The 21,816-nt window shown below is 34.7% G+C and overlaps 2 protein-coding genes across 2 annotated transcripts; one reads left to right on the forward strand and one right to left on the reverse strand.

The window, feature by feature from the left end:
* Positions 1-14,610: 14,610 nt before the first annotated feature.
* LOC120171004 (protein DETOXIFICATION 21-like) lies at positions 14,611-18,002 on the forward strand. Its single transcript, XM_039178824.1, has 8 exons — positions 14,611-14,903; positions 15,652-16,193; positions 16,501-16,587; positions 16,679-16,735; positions 16,917-17,155; positions 17,265-17,383; positions 17,566-17,652; positions 17,722-18,002. The coding sequence occupies exons 1-8, from the start codon at positions 14,649-14,651 to the stop codon at positions 17,809-17,811; spliced, it is 1,476 nt and encodes a 491-aa protein (XP_039034755.1). The 5' UTR covers positions 14,611-14,648; the 3' UTR covers positions 17,812-18,002.
* An 857-nt stretch (positions 18,003-18,859) lies between these two features.
* Positions 18,860-20,699, reverse strand: LOC120171001. Its single transcript, XM_039178823.1, has 2 exons — positions 20,442-20,699; positions 18,860-19,778 (listed from the first exon to the last, which is right to left on the reverse strand). Exon 2 carries the CDS (start codon positions 19,608-19,610, stop codon positions 19,002-19,004), a length of 609 nt encoding a protein of 202 aa, XP_039034754.1. The 5' UTR covers positions 19,611-19,778; positions 20,442-20,699; the 3' UTR covers positions 18,860-19,001.
* Positions 20,700-21,816: the final 1,117 nt, after the last annotated feature.

Genomic DNA, 21,816 nt, shown 5'->3' on the forward strand with positions numbered 1-21,816 from the left:
TCACATAAGAGGGTACATAGGCTTTTTATACACATGAATTAGAGACCTAGATGAAATAGGAGTCATATTTTCTAAAAAATTAAGAAGTAATCTTATAGATAAATTAGGAAGAAGAGTTTAACTTAAACGCTACTTACACTCCCCCTCAAGTTGGGGAGTAAATATTGTGAAGACCCAGCTTGGATGTAATTTCATCAAAGGAAATCCTTAGAAGTGCCTTGGTCAATACATCGACTAGCTGGTTGTGTGAAGAGACATAGTTTAGTTTCACAGTTCCGCCATTTACTTTTTCTGCAATAAAGTGTCTGTCGATCTCCACATGTTTTGTTATGTCGTGGTGCACCGGATTCTTTGCAATGCTTATCGCAGATTTGATGTCACTTTGAAGTTCAAAATAGTTCTTTTCGCACATCTCTAGTTCGGTTAAGAGTCTTTGTAGCCAAATTCCTTCACATATCCCGAGTGCTATCGCCTTATATTCTACTTCTGCACTGCTCCTGAAGACTACTGATTGTTTCTTGCTCCTCCATGTTACTAGGTTTCCCAATACAAATGAGCAATATCCGATGATTGACCTTCTATCTGTTAATTCTCCAGCCCAACTTGAATCTGAGAAGATTTTAACTGTTATGTCTTCATGTTTTCTGAAAATCAACCCATGTCCTGGTGTCATCTTTAGATATCTTAAGATTCAATTGACTACCTCCAGATGTTCTTCTCTCAGATTATTCATGTATTGACTCACAATGCTAATAGGAAAATCAATGTCAAGTCTAGTTAGAGATAGATAAATGAGTTTACCCACTAACATCTGATAATGTTCCTTGTTTACCGGGTTTCCATCTTTACTCAATTTCAAGTTAACTTCTATAGAAGTTTCCGAGGGCTTACAATTAGTCATTTCAGTTTTAGAAAGTAAGTCTAGAATATACTATCTTTGATTTATGACAATTCCTTCTCGTGATCTCGCTACCTCCATGCCTAAGAAATATCTTAGAGTTCTCAAATCTTTGGTTTCAAATTCCTTTGCTAGTAAAGTCTTCAACTTTTCGATTTCAACTAAGTCATCACCTGTGATGATGATATCATCAACGTAGACAATCAAGATTGACTTCTTCTTATCAAGATCAGTTTTTACAAACAACGTGTGATCGGATTGACACTGTTTGTAGTTATCTTGTAATATTACATTCGTGAATCTATCAAACCAAGCTCGAGGTGATTGTTTTAGACCATATAAGGATTTTAGTAATTTACATACCCGGTTATTTCCAGAATGAATTCCTGGTGGAGCTTGCATATAGACTTCTTCTTCAAGATTTCCATTGAGAAATGCATTTTTCACGTCTTGTTGGTGAAATATCCAATCCTTGTTTACCGCCAAGGATAATAGAACTCGAACAGTGTTGAGTTTTGCAACTGGAGTAAAGGTCTCATGATAGTTAACTCCATAAGTCTGAGTGAACCCTTTTGCCACAAGTCTAGCCGTATATCTCTCAATTTTTCCATCTATCTTTAATTTCAAAGTAAAGACCCATTTACAGCCGACTGGTTTCTTGTCTTTAGGTAGATAAACGATGACCCAGATTTTGTTGTTTTCTAGAGCTGAAATTTCTTCTTCAACTGCCTTTTTCCACTCAGGACTTTTTAATGCCTCCTCTATGGTTTCTGGAATGCGAATCTAATCAACCCGAGCTGTGAAAGTCTTAAGACCAAACATTAGTTTCCCATAAGCATCAAATTTACTAATAGGATGAGTTGTACATCATCTAACTCCCTTTCTTTGACATGACTAGGATTCCGGTAGTGATCGCACCAAGGACGACCTTTCTTGACATGGGTGTCACCGGAGGAATATGTATTCAAGGAAGAACTTTCAACGGATGGCGGAAGCATTAGAGAGCGACGGTTTTCTTCGTGGAGGACTTTAGAGAAGGGATTTGGTGTTGTGATGGGTACAACTGTGTGATCGAATATTCACGATTGGGAGGATGACAGTGTGCTGGAAGCACACTACTGATGAGAGGGATGACAAACGGCGGCGGTAGCAAGTATGGGATCGATGTCGGCGACTGATACCATGTAGAAACAGAGTTTTTCGGCCCTGGTAACAGAGTTTTTGATTCTGAAATTGTTTTAATTCAAAGAATAATTGCATCTCACATAAGAGGGTACATAGACTTTTTATACACATGAATTAGAGACCTAGATGAAATAGGAGTCATATTTTCTAAAAAACTTGAGTAGTTTTAGAGATAAATTAGGAAGAAGATTTTAACTTAAACACTACTTACATTTATAACTTTTTAGGTGTAATCTATTATGTTACTATATTGATAATTTTCTAGTTTCGTTTCATAACATTTTGTGATGAGAGTACGGAGCACGTGTATTTCATATTTTTTTATAAAAATATTTATATTAATTTAATTGATACTTATGGATTTATCATAAGAAGTGAGACATGAGACGAGTATACAATGAATTAGATGAATCGTAGGACTCACGTGGATGATGGATCAGGGATAAATTTAGTCTTATGAATCATGTAGCGACAATGATTTTGAATTTTGTATCCTCAACGGATTACAAAACGAGGATAGAGATGAACATTTTTGGCGGAAAGGGTGTGACGGATAACCCCTCATACCTGCTCGTACAATTGACATCCAAAATTTTAAAAATTTAAATTTATAATAATTTACTAATTATAACGAGATATGATCTAATTATATAGTGTAATTTTTTTTACTTTAACACAAATTTAGGTCAATCGAATGAGTAAAAATAGATAACTTAAATTAATAGTAAAAAATAAGAAGATATTAACGGAAAAATAAGGAATTAATTTTAATTTTCTATTTTGACTCATTCAATTATCCTAAATCTACGTAAAATTAAAAAGATTACATTGAGTAAATGAATCATAACTCAATTATAGTTATATTTTAGTTCAAATTTATTGAATATAAAAGAAACATAATAATAAGAAAATAAGTAAAAATTATAATTATAATTTTAACTAGAAAACCTTTGAAATCCAATAATTAACATGTATAAATTTTAAAAAATACTTTTTAAAATGTATATTTTTTATTAAATTAAAATGATTATAAAATATTATATATTTTAAATATTATTAGATATTTGACAATAAATATTTAATTACCTACAGCAGTCGATGTGCTCGAGGCAATGACCTAAAATTAATTTTCAATTATAAGAGCCTTTATATATTTTTATGAACAGAGAGCCTTTATATTTTATACTAATTTTTTTTGTCCACCTTTTTAATTTTGACTTTTTGGTTTATTTTCATTTGATTTTGTTTGTCGTTTTCTTAAACATTATTGAAATTAATTGCTCAAGTAAGCTGCCTTTATTAATCTCTAGGCACAAAGCTTTTCCTTTCACATTAGCGTCAACTTGCACAGCGTAAAGTCACATCATTTAGTAATTATTTTATAGAAAAGTTAATCCATTCATAAAATATTAAAAAAATTTATTAAAATACTAAATGCTTAAATATTTTTTTTTATTTTTGAATAAAACTAAATTAAGTTATTTGAGTCAATTTTAATTTGTATATAAACTTTAAGTTTATAAAATCTGAATGACTTAAAAGTAATTCTTTAATTAAATAGTTTTAAACCAATTTTTTTTGGATTTGTCAAAATGACAAACTAAATCGCAATGCGATCGATAATTTGCAACGCGATCTCTGATATCGCAAATCAGTTTCTAGATTCGTAACGCGATTCTGACTATCGCATTGCGATTTTCTAAATTCGCGTTGCGATTTTTCGACTATCGCAATGCGAATATGTAAATCGCAATGCGAGTATGGCTATCGCAACGCGAATATGTAAATCGCAATGCGAATATGTAAATCGCAATGCGATTATTACTATCGCAATGCGATTCTGACTATCGCAACGCGATTTTCAAAGCGCTATTATTATCGCAACGCCTATTTTTTTTCAAATTCCAAGCAATTCATAACCTAAATCCCTAAATCGCAACTCATTTCATCTAGATCTATCACTCTCTCCGGCGACATCCGTTCTTATATCCAACGACATCCTTCCCCATCCGGCAACATGTTTTAGTTTCACAGCTCGTTTGTTTAGTAAATTAATTTACAATAATGAAATCATCTAATGTTGATCATGTTTGGATAAATTTGTGTTTTGGAGGGTCATGGGAGAATGTTCATGGTGTTTTACAATATATGCCTTTACCCATGAATCTTCAACTAAAACTGTCATTAAAAAAGTTAACTTATGAAACTCTAATGTTACGTGTTACAAATAAATTGAATTTAGAGCCCTTAAGTGGATTTAGGCTATCTTATCAGAGAAAAGGTAAAGTTTATTTGTTAACCGACAATGAAGATGTTGAACGATTCATTGCTTACATTAGTGTTTCGCAAGATGATGTTACATTGTATGTTGTTGAACCTAGAAGTAGTGAAGTTGGGTCAGTAGCGGGTAGTAATCAACTAAGTTTTTCAACCCCAGTTTATGGTGCTCAAAATTTAATGGTTCCACCACAATTTAATCACCAAGCAAATTTTGTTTCACCACATTTCCAATACCAAACACAATCTCAAAACCCACAACCTTTCCCTAATCCAAATCTCAATCAACTTTCAGCACCAAATTCCGGTTTTCGTATTAACCAGTTAGACGACGATGAGCCAACAGAAAAAATTATGAGTACTAGTCGGTATTCGAAATTTGATCTTGGTCAATACCCGGACTTTGATATTGGTCAATACTCGGATTTTGATGATGTTTCAGAAGAAGAAACATACCCTGCATGTAATGATTTTGATATTGATCAATACCCGAATTTTGATGATGAAACAGCCGCTGCCGAGGAAGATGTTGTTGATGATAATGAGGAGGAAGTTACAACTGTGAATGAACATGTTGAACATCCATTTTGTAATTCATATAACCCTGAAGAAGAAAAAAAAGAAGAAGAAATCCCCGAAGAAAAGTCCCCGAAGAAAATGCCACGGGAGTATAACTGGAATATGCCAGAATTACTTCAGATACCGGAAGAAGAGTTGGTAAAAATAGCAGTTGATTGTTACACAAAAATTATTCGTATCAAGAAAGATGATTGTTTTGATACAAAGGAAGACTTGAAGATAGCTTTGTATACGAAATGTGTGGAAGATGGCTATCAACTAAAAGTTAACAAATCAAGCAAAGATCGTTTCGAAACAAGGTGTATGATTGACAAAAACTGTACGTGGCGTATGATTGCAAAGAGGATAAAAGATTGCGAAATGTTTCAAGTTAGGACTTTTATTGATAAACATACATGTTCAAGAACCCAAGTTTTTCCTCACCATAGACAGGCAAACAAAAATGTGTTGGGTGGTTTTCTGGCTGAGTTAATGTTTTTGAATGGCAGAGTATATCGGGGACATGAAATTATGACTGACATGAATGCTCGGTTCAAGATTAGTATCTCATATTCTCAAGCTTGAAGAGCCAAATGTTATGCCTTGGAATTGTTGAGGGGGTCGCCAGAAGCATCGTTTGCCCAACTGCCGGCTTATTGTCACAATTTAAAGCTGAAAAATCCTGAGTCGGTAACTCATATCAAAACAGATAGAGATGGACACTTTGAGTTGCTGTTTATCGCCATTGGTGCTGCGGTTAGTAAATCAATATAATTTTGTTGACTCATTTTTGTTAGTTACATGCATTTCACATTTAAATGATTATATTTCTTGTGTATATGATTTTGTAGATTTGTTCGTTTATTACTTGCATGCGCCCAGTTATTATAGTTGACGGAGCACAGTTAAAAGGTCGATACCTTGGAGTAAACTTATTAGCAGTAGCCATGGATGCTAACAATGGGATACTGCCAATAGCTTACGGGGTTGGCAAATCTGAAACCTCTGATTCATGAACATGGTTTATGGGGCATCTTAGGGATTGCATAGGTCCTATTAGTAATCTGACAATCATATCCGATAGGGCAAACTCAATTGACAACGTTGTTAGAAGGTGTTTCCCAGATGCTTTTCATGGACTTTGTGGTGTTCATTTGTATAGAAATCTAAAATCAAGGTTTGCTGGGATAAAAAAATCACAAATGGTCATACTGGAAGGCTGTAAAAGCTTATCGGGAAGTGGATTTTAATAAGCATATAAATTGTTTAAGACGTGTTTTGCCTCAATGTGCTCAAACACTAGAAGATGTCGGGTTTGAAAGATGGTCAAGAGTACATCAACTTAGAGAAAGATATGGTTTCATGATGTCTAATAGTGTAGAATCAATCAACGCTCTAAGTCGTCATTCTCGGAAATTACCCATTACTATGTTAATGGAGTTTTTTCGAGCCTCTATTCAACAGTGGTACTACAAGAAAAGAAATCATGCATGTATTATTTCTTTAAATTCGTAACTTATTATATATTTTACTAAGTATTATTTATTTAAATTTACAGGAACATTGGAACATCGTGTTACACCATGGACTGAAAAAAAGACAACGAAACGTGTTGTGAAGTCAACGTCATGGAGAGTTGAACCATGCTCAAACACTTTGTTTGAAGTACTGGATAATAACTTAAATGGGCTTGTCGATCTAAATGCAAAGACGTATAGTTTTATGAAATGAAAAACATCTGGTTATCCGTGTGGCCATGTTATAAAAGTTTATCTTCATCTAAACCAAGATGATTCAAGCGCATATGCTATGGATTGCTACACTACAGAAGTATATCGACAGACTTATGCCGAAATTATCTACCCTATTCCACATACTTCTGAGTGGGACATACCAGATGACTTACAAACAGTTTTGCCACCAGACATGAACAGAAGGCTACCTGGCCGACCAAAAAGTCACGATTGTATACCGTCTAAGTGTGAAGAGAAGAAGAGATCGACATGTAGTCGGTGCAAGGAAAGTGGTCATACAAGGTTGACATGTGGATCACCAGTGCCATCACAATCATCTTTTCCTCTACCAAAATATGGATCATCATCAAAATCCAAAGCTCATATGGTGTCAAGCAAAAGGCAATCAAAATCGCAATCAAAATCAAAATCCCAATCACAACCGTCTTCACCTTTTGGGACTATTAACTTAGGTGATTTTTAAATGCAAACGTTGTATTATGTGTATTTTATGTGTAAACTTTTAACATTTTCAGTTAGGCCCATGTATATTAGTAACTTGAGTTTGAACATTGCTATGATTTGTTCAGTTGTTATCACTTATTACATATTCATTTGACTATCGCAACGCGAATATGACTATCGCAACGCGAATATGACTATCGCAACGTGAATTTGAATATCGCAACGAGATAATCGCAATACGAAAATGACTATCGCAACGGGATAATCGCAATGCGAAAATGACTATCGCAATGGGATAATTGCAATGCGAAAATGACTATTGCAATGCGAAAATGACTATCGCAACGCGAAAATGACTATCGTAACACGAATATGACAATAGCAACGCGAATTTAACCTGCAAAATCACGAATTTGACTATCGCAACGAGATAATCGCAATGCGAAATGACTATCGCAACGCGAATTTGATTATCGCAACGGGAATTTGACTATCGCAACAAGAAAATCGCAAAGTGTATTGACTATCGCAACGCGAATATGATGTAGATTGAAATAAACAAATCAACTTTTACATTTCAATCAATTAAACAAGCACAAATAAGAATTATTTACACATAAATAATCAACTTTTAATCAATTAAACAAGCACAAATAAGAATTATTTACACATCAATTAAACAAATAAGAATTATTTACACATCAATTAAACAAATCAACTCTTATTATATTATTTTTCTCATCAATTAAACAAGTCAGACTTTTAAGAATCAATTACAATAAAAAAAGTATACCCCAGACAGTTGTTTATGCACATCAATTTCACTTAGCTCACTTCAAGATTAACCTGCAGAAACCAAACATTTGCTCAAATAACACTTTCTGCACATCTAAAACCAACAAACAGCAAATTATTATTGAATTCTAGGTACTTAACAACACTTGCATTTGACTTACAAATTGTTTATGGACACTTTCATAACGCGGATGCAGGTAGGCAGCGTCTCGAATATATCGCTCTAGCCATAAAATGCTGAAACCACAAGCCTACTGCACCTCTATCTCTATCGGTGGGAGGAGAAATTGTGTACTTCTTGTCGTCAAACGCTCCAAGCACATGCATACGAGAGGACCACAATCCCCTCTGGCTTCCGGCGTTTGTTGTGGCGCGGTCTCATCTCTGATAACTGTAACATTGAACTTCTTTGGCTTCTTGTTTCCAGAATAAGTCCAATAATTAATCGCATTCAAGAATTTAGCCAAATGAGAGCTCCATCCCTTAATAATATCTCTCAAATCAGATAATGATATGTAATTTATCATGCTGTCATATACTATTGTCTTCAGGGATGGGAGCTGAAGCTCGACGAGAAGCCAATGAGTACGTTCCAAAACAGGGATAAACACCTGCAATCATAAATAATAATTCAAATTGCGCACTTATTTATGAACACCTTTAAAATATTTAAAAAAAATAAATACTAACCTTATCGACCTCTCACCATGCATGATAAAGTTTAGCTTGTCCATTAGCCAACACATATGATTCCTGTTGTTGATTCTTTAAGTGAACTACGTGAAAAGACGTCGGCATAATTGTATATCGCGTATTTTTTTATTTTTATTTTTCTTCAAAGCCCTTACTATTAGAAGACGTGATACTCATGCATCAATATGTTGTTTTACAAAAAAAGACATATATTAGTGAATTACATAAATTTTTAAAAAAATTAATCAAAATGAAATATAAGAAGAAATATAAGACTTACCCCCCATCCAAATAGCCATTGTCTTCAACCCCTAATAACACACCCCACCAAGACCGTTCAATCAACAAATGCATATCATCGTTGAGTTTGTATATATCAGCGTAACACCCTTGGCTCCGCTCATGTAGATAAAAATCAACTGCGGTCTTAGATCAAAGGGTATTATCCAGAATTGTTTCTGGTAGTTGTTTCCTCTCCACTTCATCTGCCGAAATGGTACTGGCTAGTAACTTATACGAAAGCCAACAATCATCCATCATGTCCGGCTTGTGAGGGGGTTTCTCAATAATTCGATATATTATGCCGTGTGATTCGGGCTCTAGAATGTTGGGAGGGACCTCTTCAACGATGATAGTGGCCTCTTGAACGGTGGGAGGGGACTCTTAAGAGATGATAGGGGCCTCTTGAACGATAGGGGAGGCCTCTTACGGATTCTTCGCACTATTGGGGTGAACGGAGACTTAATGGCACGTACACACCGTCTGATGCGTAAACTCCGTCTTGCAAGAAAAACCTGACGTAGAGCATCCACCTTAGAGGGTCGCTAAAAATAAATTAATACATAAATTAGTAAATAAACAGACATGATATTAAACAGTGAAAACAAAGACAAATATATTTCAAACTTGCACGGTATTCACCCAAGTCATTATTCTATCATTGTTCACAAAATGCATCAGATAACATTCTAGAAGTAATCACTTATATAAACATTTAAAAGGACAACATATAGGTTTAGTGCAGGTTCAATGACAACATAAAGAGTAGTAGTTTATTCTTGAAACTTAAATTTTCAACACTGTGAAGTTAGTATTTGTCTTTGTCTTTTGGTTGAAGTAATGCAATTCATTCAAGTTTCAATTTGCAGAAGAAGAATAGAATCTGAAACTTAAAATCGCAACACGAATGACTATCGCAACGCAAAAATGACTATCGCAACGAGAGAATCGCAATGCGATTTTCATTTCGCATTGCGATTCTTTTGTTGCGATAGTCAAATTCGCGTTGCGATAGTCATTTTCGCGTTGCGATAGTCATTTCCGCTTTGCGAAAGTAAACTATTCTTCTTCTACAAATTGAAACTTGAATGGATTGCATTACTTCAACCAAAAGATAATAAAAAACAAATACTAACTTCACAGGGTTAAAGAATAAACAGTTTAGCAGTATTGACATCAACCGAATGAATTTACTAAGCAATCTAAGTGAAATGGTTAATCTAAGTGAAATGGTTAATCTAAGTGAAATTACGAGTAAATTTATCATCAAGTTAAATATGAAAAATATTAAACTTACCTCGTTGCGTAGAGTATGAACCTCATTCTGCAACGATGCTACCATCTCACGTAGAGCGGCTACCTCACCACGTAAAGTAGACACCTCAACACGCCATGCACCATTGTCATCGCGTAAAATACCGACCTCCTCACGCAAGACAATGACCTCATCATGTAACTCCCCTAACTCATCCCGTGGAGGTGGAGAACAGGGAGATAAATATCGTGGCTTCTTTGTCGGTCGCCTATCATGAAGTGATGGTGGAGAAGAGGCTCGATGATGTGACAGAATAGGTGATGGCTCTCGTTGTGGAGGTGTATAGTCAGGTCGATCAGGTGATGGCTCTCGAAGTGGAGGCTGCTCATCATCCGTGCCATAAAAAAACGCTTACTAGCTTGCCACCAATCAGTGACAAGCTTAGCTTCCGTGGGTGTCAGCCTCTGTAATGGATTGTTGGACTCCTAACAATATAAAAGCTCAAACAAAGTTAAACGTGTACTAGTAATAACTTGTTTATAAACATATGGTAGTATTTGTGTTAACTTACATTATTTATTGTCGTATACGGTAGTAAATCTTCCCATTGTTGCAAGGTCCGTTTCCTCTTCCAGGAAATAGCCCTAGGAATATCATTAGCAGTTTTTAATGCATAGGTCTGTATGGCGGGAAAGGCCTCAAATATCCAAATCTAAAAACAATATAATAACAAACATTAGTAATTGTTAAATAATAATTAATTATAATTTTGGAAACATTATATAAAAATTCTTACCTTAAAGGCCCAAATAAAGTCTGACAAAGTGTATTTGGAACTATCGCCACGCAAACGTTTTCGATCATCAAAGGCAGACGACAACTTATTCCATGTAGCTTTCCATAGATACGAACCCCACGGAAACAGGTTCCATGCATTTAGGTCCTCTACCAATTTAATTAGATCATTAGGAATAGGTTGTCCGGCCTCTCTGCCTAAAAAGTCGGCATGCAAAAGTATTAGAAGGCATACTTGGACAACATCGACGTCATCCATCCGAGTAAAACCATATTTCTTATTCAATAATCTCGTCAAGTCTTCCACGTGTAAATTCGGCTTCTCCATTGACAGCTCAGGAAAAACCCGGGATAACCATGATAGGCGGGTAATACGTCTAGTGTACCGACCTACATCATCGTGTCTGAAGCGTAGACCGGTGATTAAGCAAAACTCCTCCCTCCCAAAACACGTATACGCCGGTGGAAAATCAAACCATATCTCTTCATCACGACGTTGTATAGTCTCTGGTAGATCACTAGTCATGGTTTGAAGAAACAGATGGGTCAACATAGCATCTCTACCCGGATATTGTACTTTCAGCCATGGCCCGAAGCAAGTATCCTCAAATATTTTTCTTTGTGCAGGTGAAAGCTTCGACGCAATTGTTTTGGCCAGGCTTAATTTATTTCTTAAGGTCAATTGAGCCGAATAAAAGTTCTACAAAAACAATAAACATACCAAGTTAGATATACCAAAAACTACATTGCGAAGATATACCAAGAACAACAATAAACATAAAGAGTAGTAGTTTATTCTTCAAACTTAAATTTGTAACACTGTGAATTTAGTATTTGTCTTTATTTTTTTGTTGAAGTAATGCAATTCATTCAAGTTTCAATTTGCAGAAGAAGAATAGTTTCTGAAACTTAAAATCGCAACACGAAAATGACTATCGCAACACGAAAATGACTATCGCAACGCGAATTTGATTATCGCAACGCGAATTTGACTATCGCAACGCGAGAATCGCAACGTGAAATGACAATCGCAACGCGAAACTAAAATCGCATTGCGATTTTGTCGTTGTGATTTTCATTTCGTGTTGCGATTCTCGGTTTCAAATACTAAAATTGAAACTTGAATGGATTGCATTACTTCAACCAAAAGACAAAACAAAGATAAATACTAAATTCACAGGGTTTAAAGACTAAACAGTTTAGCAGTATTGGCAGCAATCGAATGAATTTAATAAGTAATCTAAATGAAATGGTTAATCTATTATTGAAATTACCAGTAAACTTATCATCAATTTCAATATGAAAAACCTAATAATAATGCAAAATTTTCAAAATAAAAATAATTAAAAAAACTAACCCTCGGTGGTTGATTTGGTTGATTTTCAATTTCTGACCGTGAATGATTGTGAGGGTGGCTCTGAGAGATGGAGATAGATGGATTTCGCCGGAGATGGGGACTGATTTCGTCGGAGATGGGGACGGATGTCGCCTTAGAGAGTGAGAGATGGAGATGTGACTGAGTTGTGATTTAGGGTTTTAGGTTATGAGTTGCGATTACGGGATATATTGTGGACGGTTCAGTGTTCCGATATATTAATATTCGTGTTTGGAATTTGAAAAAAATACGCGTTGCGATAATAATGGTGCTTTGAAAATCGTATTGCGACAGTCAGAATTGCGTTGCGATAGTCAGAATCGCATTGAGATAGTAATAATCATATTGCGATTTACATATTCGCGTTGCGATAACCATACTCGCATTGCGATTTACATATTCGCATTGCGATAGTCGGAAAATCGCAACGCGAATTTGGAAATCGCAATGCGATAGTCAGAATCGCGTTGCGAATCTGAAAACTGATTTGCGATACCGGAGATCGCGTTGCGAATTATCGATCACATTGCGATTTAGTTGGTCATTTTGGCAAATCCAAAAAAAGTTGGTTAAAATCGTATATTATAAGGCCTTTTTGGTCACTGAGGTTATTTTCTCTTTAGTAATTATTTTATAGAAAAGTTAATCCATTCATAAAATATTAAAATAATTTTATTAAAAAAATAAATGCTTAAATATTTTTTTTTATTTTTGAATAAAACTAAATTAAGTTATTTGAGTCAATTTTAATTTGTTATCATCAACTCCTTCAATACTCTAATTAATACTTTATCATCAAAATTTGTTCTATAAAAAATAATATTATGCACATATTATATAATTTTAGATGATATTTAATTTATTAGATAAATTTATAAATCTTACTAATACATATGAAAAAAATAATATTAAAACATATATGTATACTGTACATGACTAACGAGAGTCGTTTGAACCAATCAATCCCTAATATTATAAATAATTATATTTAAGTTTGAACATAAACTCAAGTAAATAAATTTAATTCAACTCGGATTAAATTTTATAAACTTGATTTAATTTTAAATGATAAAATAATATTAGTAAAATTGACTAAATAGAATTTTTTCACTTTAATCGGCTAGATCAAATAGTCACTCCTACATTTAAATATCTAAATTTTATTCTTCAAAATAAATACCTAACTTTTGATTTTATCCTCATTTCACTTTTTATATTAAAAAAATAATTGCACAAAGTTAAAAAATAAAGGCTTATATTATACTCCAAATAAGCACCTAAAGTATATATTTTTTTTATCTAAGTACCTATTGTATTTTTTGGTCAAAAGAAGTATCTAAACTTATCTTTTTAGTCAAAATAGACACCTAAAGTTGGCATGTGAAATAATAAATTGCACCAACCATTGATCTAGTGAGATGTAATATTTTTTATTAAGTTAAGATGATAACAAAATAGTATCTATTCTAAATACTTTTATCTATTTGTTAATGAACACTTAATCACTCATGCTACAGTCGTTGGTACTCGAACCTGAGACTTTTAGGAATAACAACTATTTATTTAACCAATTAATTAATATCATTCGTACAGTGATATATAGTATTAGATACCTTAAACAAAGTCTAAAAAAACCTTAAACAAGGTATAAAGTTTAAATCTTACATTTTTTAATTGAATAAACTTGATTGTACATTTTTTAATTGAATAAACTGTATTGTAAAAGTTATCATATAATGAAATTCTATAGCATCTAATAGGATTAATTGGTCAATAAATCTAATTCTTATAATTATATAAAAGTTATAATAAAATTTTAATATCTTAATTATATATAAAACCTAGACTAAAAATTGACATTATTAAATTAAATGACATCGACCCAATAGAGAATAGAACATATATATTAATAGATATAAAATTAGGGGCTTTTGATGTCAATTTAATTAAAATACCAATTAATCCCACATTTTTACATATAAACGCTGAATATTCTTTTACTTGAAATAAAGCCAACGACATTTTTATTTTATATAAATATTTAAAAAATTAAAATATATGTATCAATAAAAACAATATTATGATCGAAACAATAAAGATATCAAATCCTATAATAACGTGATGATGGAGTAAATTAAGGTAACCAAGTAAAAATGGAAAGCTAAGGAAAGATTGTCTTCCACGTGTGCCGTCATCAAGTTTTCCTCTGTTACAATAACGGATGCACTTTACCATTTGTCTGTTAGCTGTTTTGGTTTTTCATCGGTATAGAACAACGTAGAAAGCAGCTCGAGAGCTTTGGCCTTTTGGGGTGAGTTTTAAACTGGTTGATCAACATCGATGGAAGGTGATATCAACCAGAAGCTGCTTAACGGAGCCGACACGACAGAAGGAGAAGAACTGACGTTTAGAGAAAAGATATGGACAGAGTCAAAGAAGATGTGGGTTGTGGCCGCCCCTGCAATCTTCACCAGGTTTTCGACCTTTGGTGTAACTGTAATCAGTCTAGGTTTTGTTGGTCATATCGGTCCTACTGAGCTTGCTGCTTATTCCCTTTGTGTCACTGTCCTTCTAAGGTTCGGCAATGGTATTTTGGTATGTTCTTATTTCACCAATCTCTTCCTTTTCTTCGTCTCTTTTGACTTTTACTTGGTTAACTAAGAACTGGGTTCTGGCCTTTGTTGTTCGGGTTTCTTTTACCGATGAACTGAGATTTAATGGTGTATTTGATCATGTATCAACCATCAGCTTTTTTTTTTGCTCCTGTTTCTAGAAAAAATAGTTCAAGGATTTCTCTGCTAGTTTGTTTTTGTTTTTCCTGCCAGACTCTTCTTTTGGCTGGTTTCAGAGGAAGTATCATCATTTATTATTTACCCAAAGTAAAAAGTAGCCCATTGAAGTGTTCTTCCTGTACGTGCTCCCAGTAGAAATTTTGAATATTGTGGACCTTGTATGAGTTGTGGTCATCATCAATCATCTCAGTAAGAAGACATCTTCTGGCTTGGTTTTTGAAGGGCTACATGACTTAACTTTTAAATCAACCTACGATGATCAGTTGTTGGTTCCATGGCCTAGAGGTTTATTTTGATTTCCATTCAACGTCTAAAGTATTACCAAATACCAATAATAAACCCTTTTTAGTTTAATCCAGCCATGGGGTTGAACTTCTCCGTGGTGTTTGGAGAAACGTTTTCATGTATCAGATCTGCTCTGGATTTTGTTTCTCTGAATTCCCTTCTTTACTTTCAAGCTATGTTACCTTGACTCGGATCAGTGTCTAGTATGGATATACGTCTCTATACACGGAATCGTTGATATTTTCGAGTTTATTTCGATTGTGCAGTTGGGGATGGCAAGTGCATTGGAAACACTATGTGGTCAAGCTTTTGGTGCAAAACAATACCATATGCTGGGGATATACCTTCAAAGATCATGGCTGATTCTATTCTTGACTGCATGTTGTCTTCTCCCTTTATTCCTCTTCACCACCCCGATTTTCATAGCTTTAGGCCAAGATGAAAAGATTGCACATGTGTGTGATTACATTAGCCGTTGGTTCATCTTCATTGTCTTCTCTTTCATCATCTCGTTCACCTGCCAAATGTTCCTGCAAGCACAGAGCAAGAACATGATCATTGCATACTTGGCCGCTTTCTCCGTCGGGATTCATATCCTTCTTTCATGGCTTTTGACCGTGAAATTCAAGTATGGGCTCGCCGGAGCTTTGTTTTCCACCGTTTTGGCCTATTGGATACCCAATATAGGGCAGATTTTGTTTGTTACTTGTGGTGGGTGCAAAGAGACTTGGAAGGGTTTCTCAATGTTGGCTTTTAAGGATCTTTTCCCTTTAGTAAAGCTGTCCTTGTCATCTGGTGTTATGCTTTGGTAAGGTTTTTCAGTCCCTTTATGAGTCCCTAGACAGAACTTGTAGATAAAGATTGCTTACTCGAACATGCGTATATTCGATATGGTTATGTGTTTGGAATTAGAGGTGTCCATGGATTAGGTCGAGTTTGAACTAGGTTCATATATGATAACATCATTCATATGAGCCTGTGTTCATATATGATAACATCATTCATATGAGCCTGTGTAAGCATGTTTGTACTTTTTTTCTATCTGTTATATTCGGTTCATGTACTTAAAGAGGATTTTGAAAAATCATATCCAAATTTTTTGTTTTCATGGTCAGTCTCGAACTCTGGTACAATACGATCTTGGTTCTTCTAACCGGAAACTTGAAAAATGCTCAGGTCGCCATTGATGCTCTTGCCATTTGGTAAGTCTTTCATGTTTCCCTATTGGATTCAAGGTTTCAGTCATTTTGTTGTTTTCATCCTATTAATATGTAAATACTTTCTCCTTTGTAGCCTCAACATTAATGGATGGGAAATGATGATGTCACTTGGTTTCTTGGCTGCTGCAAGGTATTATAAACTTAAACCTCGAAAAATTTACATTATATATATCAATTCGGAAGTTGAATGTTCGATACGAGTATATGATAGGGGCTATGAGCCATGTTTTTTTTTGGTCTGGATTTTGAGCGTACGAAAATAAGTAGTATGAGCTATGTTTTTTTACATTGTTTTGTTGCACAAATTGCAGTGTAAGGGTGTCAAATGAGCTTGGGAGAGGAAGTGCCAAAGGTGCCAAGTTTTCGATCATAGTGACGACTCTTACATCGCTTGCCATCGGCTGCGTGCTGTTCGTGGTGTTCTTGTGCCTCCGAGGACGTTTAGCGTACATTTTCACCACCAGTGAGGAAGTAGCAGAAGCAGTTGCTGATATATCTCCATTGTTGGCATGTTCCATTCTTCTAAACAGTGTTCAACCCGTGCTCTCCGGTAAATTCCCACCGTCGACGTAGAGGTTATATCTTTATATCGGTGTAAGATACAAGTAAAGACATTGTAGACTACATCTAACCGAGTACACGTCTACGTATATTGACAGGGGTTGCGGTTGGAGCTGGATGGCAGAGCACCGTAGCATGGGTTAACATTGGCTCGTATTATATAGTCGGCATTCCCATTGGTGTTGTGCTTGGATACGTTTTGGATATGCATGTTAAGGTTGAATCTGTGCAAATCTATCATTTACTAATCCGCCATATATTTTGTCTCTCGTCCCAGAATGGACTGAAAATTTTAAATTCTCGTTCTTTCCGCCACCGAACAGTTTATAAGTTCATCTCTCCTAGCATAAAATCTTGTGTCCGTGCATGCCTTGCTTAATATTTAATTTGTTTGTGAAGGGTGTTTGGGTTGGCATGTTACTAGGAACATTGCTTCAAACTGTTGTTCTCATCGTTATCACCTACAAAACCGACTGGGATAGACAGGTAAATCTCCGATGAAAATGTTCCATCTTTTTTATTTTTCATTTAAATATCAAATTTGTAAATTTGCAGGTGGTTTTAGCTCGAACTCGAATCAATAAATGGTTCGTACCTGAATCTAGAGGAGAGAACGACGGCCGTACTGACAATGTGGATGCCTGAGAATCTCCATAATCTCTGTTCTTGGAATTTGTTGCTTTAAATTTTGGTTCTAAATTGCCATCGTCACTGTTACAATTGTGGTGTTGTGATTGGTTTTCGTGGATATGAAAGAATTTGATAAACTCGCCAAACATATAAAATGTGTTGTTTAGTTTGCTTAACTCGATAGGAATATAATTAATATTTTTCAATTTTTTCTAATATGGATTATTAACATTTTTAAATCCTCACTTTTATCCATGTAGTAGACTTAATTTATTATCTTTGTTCATGTCGTATTTTTGCATCAATTTAGCTTTCAAAGTTGTTTAATTGTATCATTCTTTGTTATGTTCCTAACTTAGATCTTAAATTATAAATCTTAAGTTGGGGATTAGAGTTTATGATTTCGAGATTATGAGATTATGGTTTAGGGTTTAGAATTTAGAATTTAAAATTTTAAGTTAAGGGTAGAATATAAAAATGATACAATTGAGCAATTTTAAAAGTTAAATTGATGCGAAAACACGAAGGAGAAAGCGATAAATTGGGTAACTTTTACCTAAATTTATTAATATGAATTATTAAATTATATATTAAAAGATTTTGGAAATGATGTAACTAAAAGAATAATATCACAATTACTTGAATTTAGCATCATTTTAATAAAGCTTTTCTTTAAAGAAGTAGAGATTTTAAATATCAAATAAAAAATAAATAGATTAAGGTTTTATTTAAAAAAATAATAATTATTGTCAATGAAATTTCTTAAATCAACAAACTAAATTAAGAAAGTATTATGTATTTATTTAATTTATTTTAACATTTTTAAATAGTGACATACTTGCAAACCAGTCCCATATTCAGATTAAAAAATAAATGAAATCCGAATGACAACAGCGTGCATCTCTTAAACAAGGCACGACACTGAAATTTGGAGAAAAACAAAAATCTACATACTGTATTTTCTATGTTATTTACAGACTAAACAGTCATTATTTTGTAGATTTCCCTGGTGGTAGGACCAGTTTTGAACCATAAAAAAAGTTATTTCAAGGATCTTGGTGCACCCACTTAAATGTGTGAGACCATGGCCTTTGGTACATAAACATACAGGTCCTGTCCTAGTGTGTACTAAAATGGGAGTTGATGCACCCATGCAACATTTTAGAACATCTGGCTAAACCATGTTAGTCAGCACAGCTAATGGGTTAAGTGATGATGATCCAGTGGTTGGTTGCTGCTGAGCCTGAGACTGAGGCTGTGCCCGCTGATAAGCAAGGCCTCATATGTGGGGGTAAAGGAGGTGGAGGTGGCAGCGTGTTTGCTCCGTAACCATAAGTCATTAACCCTACCATCATACCACTCAACTGCATGCATTGACTTGCTGCTGGAATTGCAGGAGATTGAGGTGGAGGGGAAGTAGGAGGAGCAGAAGGCATGAGAGTTTGAATCTGGTTGCCTTGGGACATTGGTTTCATACCATTCGATGGTGCAAGTGCCACACTATTGATTGGTTGCTTCTGTGGCGTGCCAAAATAAGCCACAATTCCCATGTCCAAATTGCTTGCATCAGACGCAGGGATCAGTTTCTCAAGTTTAAGGCACTTTTCAGGAGGAAACACTGATAATCCCAATGCGGACCCACTATACTTTAAGCTACCATTAAGAGAAGCGGCTTCTTCAGCAACAAGGGACGAAAGTACCGAGGTAAGCATCTGAGAAGAAGATGTTGAAGCAGCAAGCTTAGCAGCAACGGCAGCAGCAGCTGCTTTCTTGATATCTTCTTCAGTTGTTTTCAAAGGCGCAAATGAAATCATAGGTTGCAGAAGCGGAGTGTCAGTTGGCTGAGCTAAAGGAATGTTCTGTTCACACACGGCCACGGCCTCCACTGTTGCGGTAGATATAGCGGTGAGATGGCCAGGGCCAGGGGGTAAAGTTAGTATCTTCCTTAAATTGCTTGATTTCTCAATATAACCACGAGCAACCTGCACAAACACCAATAGTTTCACTTCTGGGAAAAGTAGCAATCTTTTTCAAGTTGTTCTATATCAAAGAAAAGTACAATCAAATAATAGAAGCACAAACCAGTATAATGATAACATGTACCTATAATAAGCAATCACTTCGTACCTGATGCTCAAGTCAAGTCCGAATAACCAATTGATTTTGGATCAAATGTCTATAAATCTGCAAATAGCAGCAGAATACGTCTACCAAAAGATACACAGAATATCATAACGTGATTGATTTGGTTCATGAGAGGAAGCATACAAGAGTGATAAAACTTCCCTATTTGAAATTTCTACCCTAAATTACGCCTAATGTTCCGATTCCCTACCTATAAATGTAGCCCCGTGATGGAAATAACGTCTCTACACGTGATATGAAACCTAAGTGATGATAGATCTCACATTATCTAGGATGTTCTATTCAAGAGGGCATTTCTATCCATTGACTTGGTTATTTTTAAGGAAAAACACCTCGACACAAACTCCATGAATTTCTAGGAAGTTTTATTCCCAAATTACTATGAAAATGTTTCTCAATTGTGACTGGGGCACAAGTCAATCTAAGGAGGGATTTAAACGGACAATCTGCAAATTTATTAAATGTATTAGCCGGAAAATATCAATCAAGAAATTCATTACTTGCAGCTGACTGCGAATAAGCTTCAGCTTTGATTCCGGGAAAACTTTAAACTAATGTGTTCAACCAGGACAAACTATTCCAAATGGTAATTGACTACTGAACACAAGACGGCAATGAAACCATACTTGTTCATGAAGTGCTTCTTTGAGTAAAAACCAAGGCTTCCCCCGTTATTTCAATATTTTCAAGTTCAGTGCCTTACTGGACTGCGTTTTCTTGCTGCTCTAGCTCAGGCTGCAATGCAGGTCCATTCTGATTCCCTAACCAAAATCAAATGCACATGCTTAGAATTGTTACATGCACATAGACGATCAAAACTACAAGAAACATATTTTAATGAAATAGAAGTCTAGTTACCCTGGGGTTTACAATCTCAACCGAGAGACCCCCCATTAAATTATTTTGAAAACATAACCTTTATGACAAAATTCATAAGCAAGAAAAGGTTCAAATATATGTTCTCTTTCATCTCTTTTTAATGGAAGAATTAATTGATTAGATGGGAGAACTAACTAGATCATGAGCATTTAATATAATACAACATATAAGATCTATCTAGATCAGGCATTTAATATACCACAGACATTTAAGACACCAATTAGGATTGTGTTTGGAACTTGGAATTCAAAGATAGAATAACTGGTGAAATAAAACACATGTAAATGTAACATTCAGGATTTTTTTTCAAATTCATGGATGTGTTAAGACTTATCTAATGATGAATTTGGGATATATATTTGTCAACTGAAATTCACGTTCTTATAATTTTCAAATGCATAACTACACTGAATCATAAACTAGTTGTACATAATTTCTGCATTTCATGTCCATAATCTATATAGGTACTGAAATTCAAATTCAAATTCAAATTCAAATTCAAATTCAAATTCAAATCCAAATCCAAATCCAAATCCAATTCCAAATCCAAATCCAAATCCAAATTTCAAATTCATGTTTCTAAGCATAGCATCGAGGACACCACAAATAAATGCTCTCTATTAATCAGAAATGCACCAAAATGTCAAAAGAACAATTGTTAATTACCAAATTTCATTCAACCCTTCATTGCAGATTCAATGTGTTAAAATCTTATGCCAGTAAATATTTGCAAAACTTTATTCATATTTTAGAGGACACGTGTGTGTGCGTGAAAGCATTCAATGGATTGTTTTGGATCAATCAGAGAGTATTATACATTATATTTGGATAGTAATGAAACCATAAATAACCACCGTGTGCACATCGAAATCAAAGGTCAATAACCTTACAAAGGCAATTGCATGACTCTTGAAAGAGCTTATCTCAACTGCATAAGATCAATTCTAATGATGTTCCGTTCTAAAATCCATCAGGGTAAATGCAAGCACTAAGCGC

Source organism: Hibiscus syriacus, unplaced genomic scaffold (assembly GCF_006381635.1).
Source record: "Hibiscus syriacus cultivar Baekdansim isolate YM2019G1 unplaced genomic scaffold, ASM638163v2 tig00111807_pilon, whole genome shotgun sequence".
Classification (NCBI taxonomy): domain Eukaryota; kingdom Viridiplantae; phylum Streptophyta; class Magnoliopsida; order Malvales; family Malvaceae; genus Hibiscus; species Hibiscus syriacus.

What these genes read in the sequence shown, in the direction of transcription:
- LOC120171004 (XM_039178824.1), top strand. Translation starts at nt 14,649, where the DNA reads ATGGAAGGTGATATCAACCAGAAGCTGCTTAACGGAGCCGACACGACA. An exon ending in GGTTCGGCAATGGTATTTTG is followed by an intron (nt 14,904 to 15,651) that starts GTATGTTCTTAT and finishes TCGATTGTGCAG; the next exon opens with TTGGGGATGGCAAGTGCATT. An exon ending in AAACCGACTGGGATAGACAG is followed by an intron (nt 17,653 to 17,721) that starts GTAAATCTCCGA and finishes GTAAATTTGCAG; the next exon opens with GTGGTTTTAGCTCGAACTCG.
- LOC120171001 (XM_039178823.1), bottom strand. Translation starts at nt 19,610, where the DNA reads ATGATTTCATTTGCGCCTTTGAAAACAACTGAAGAAGATATCAAGAAA.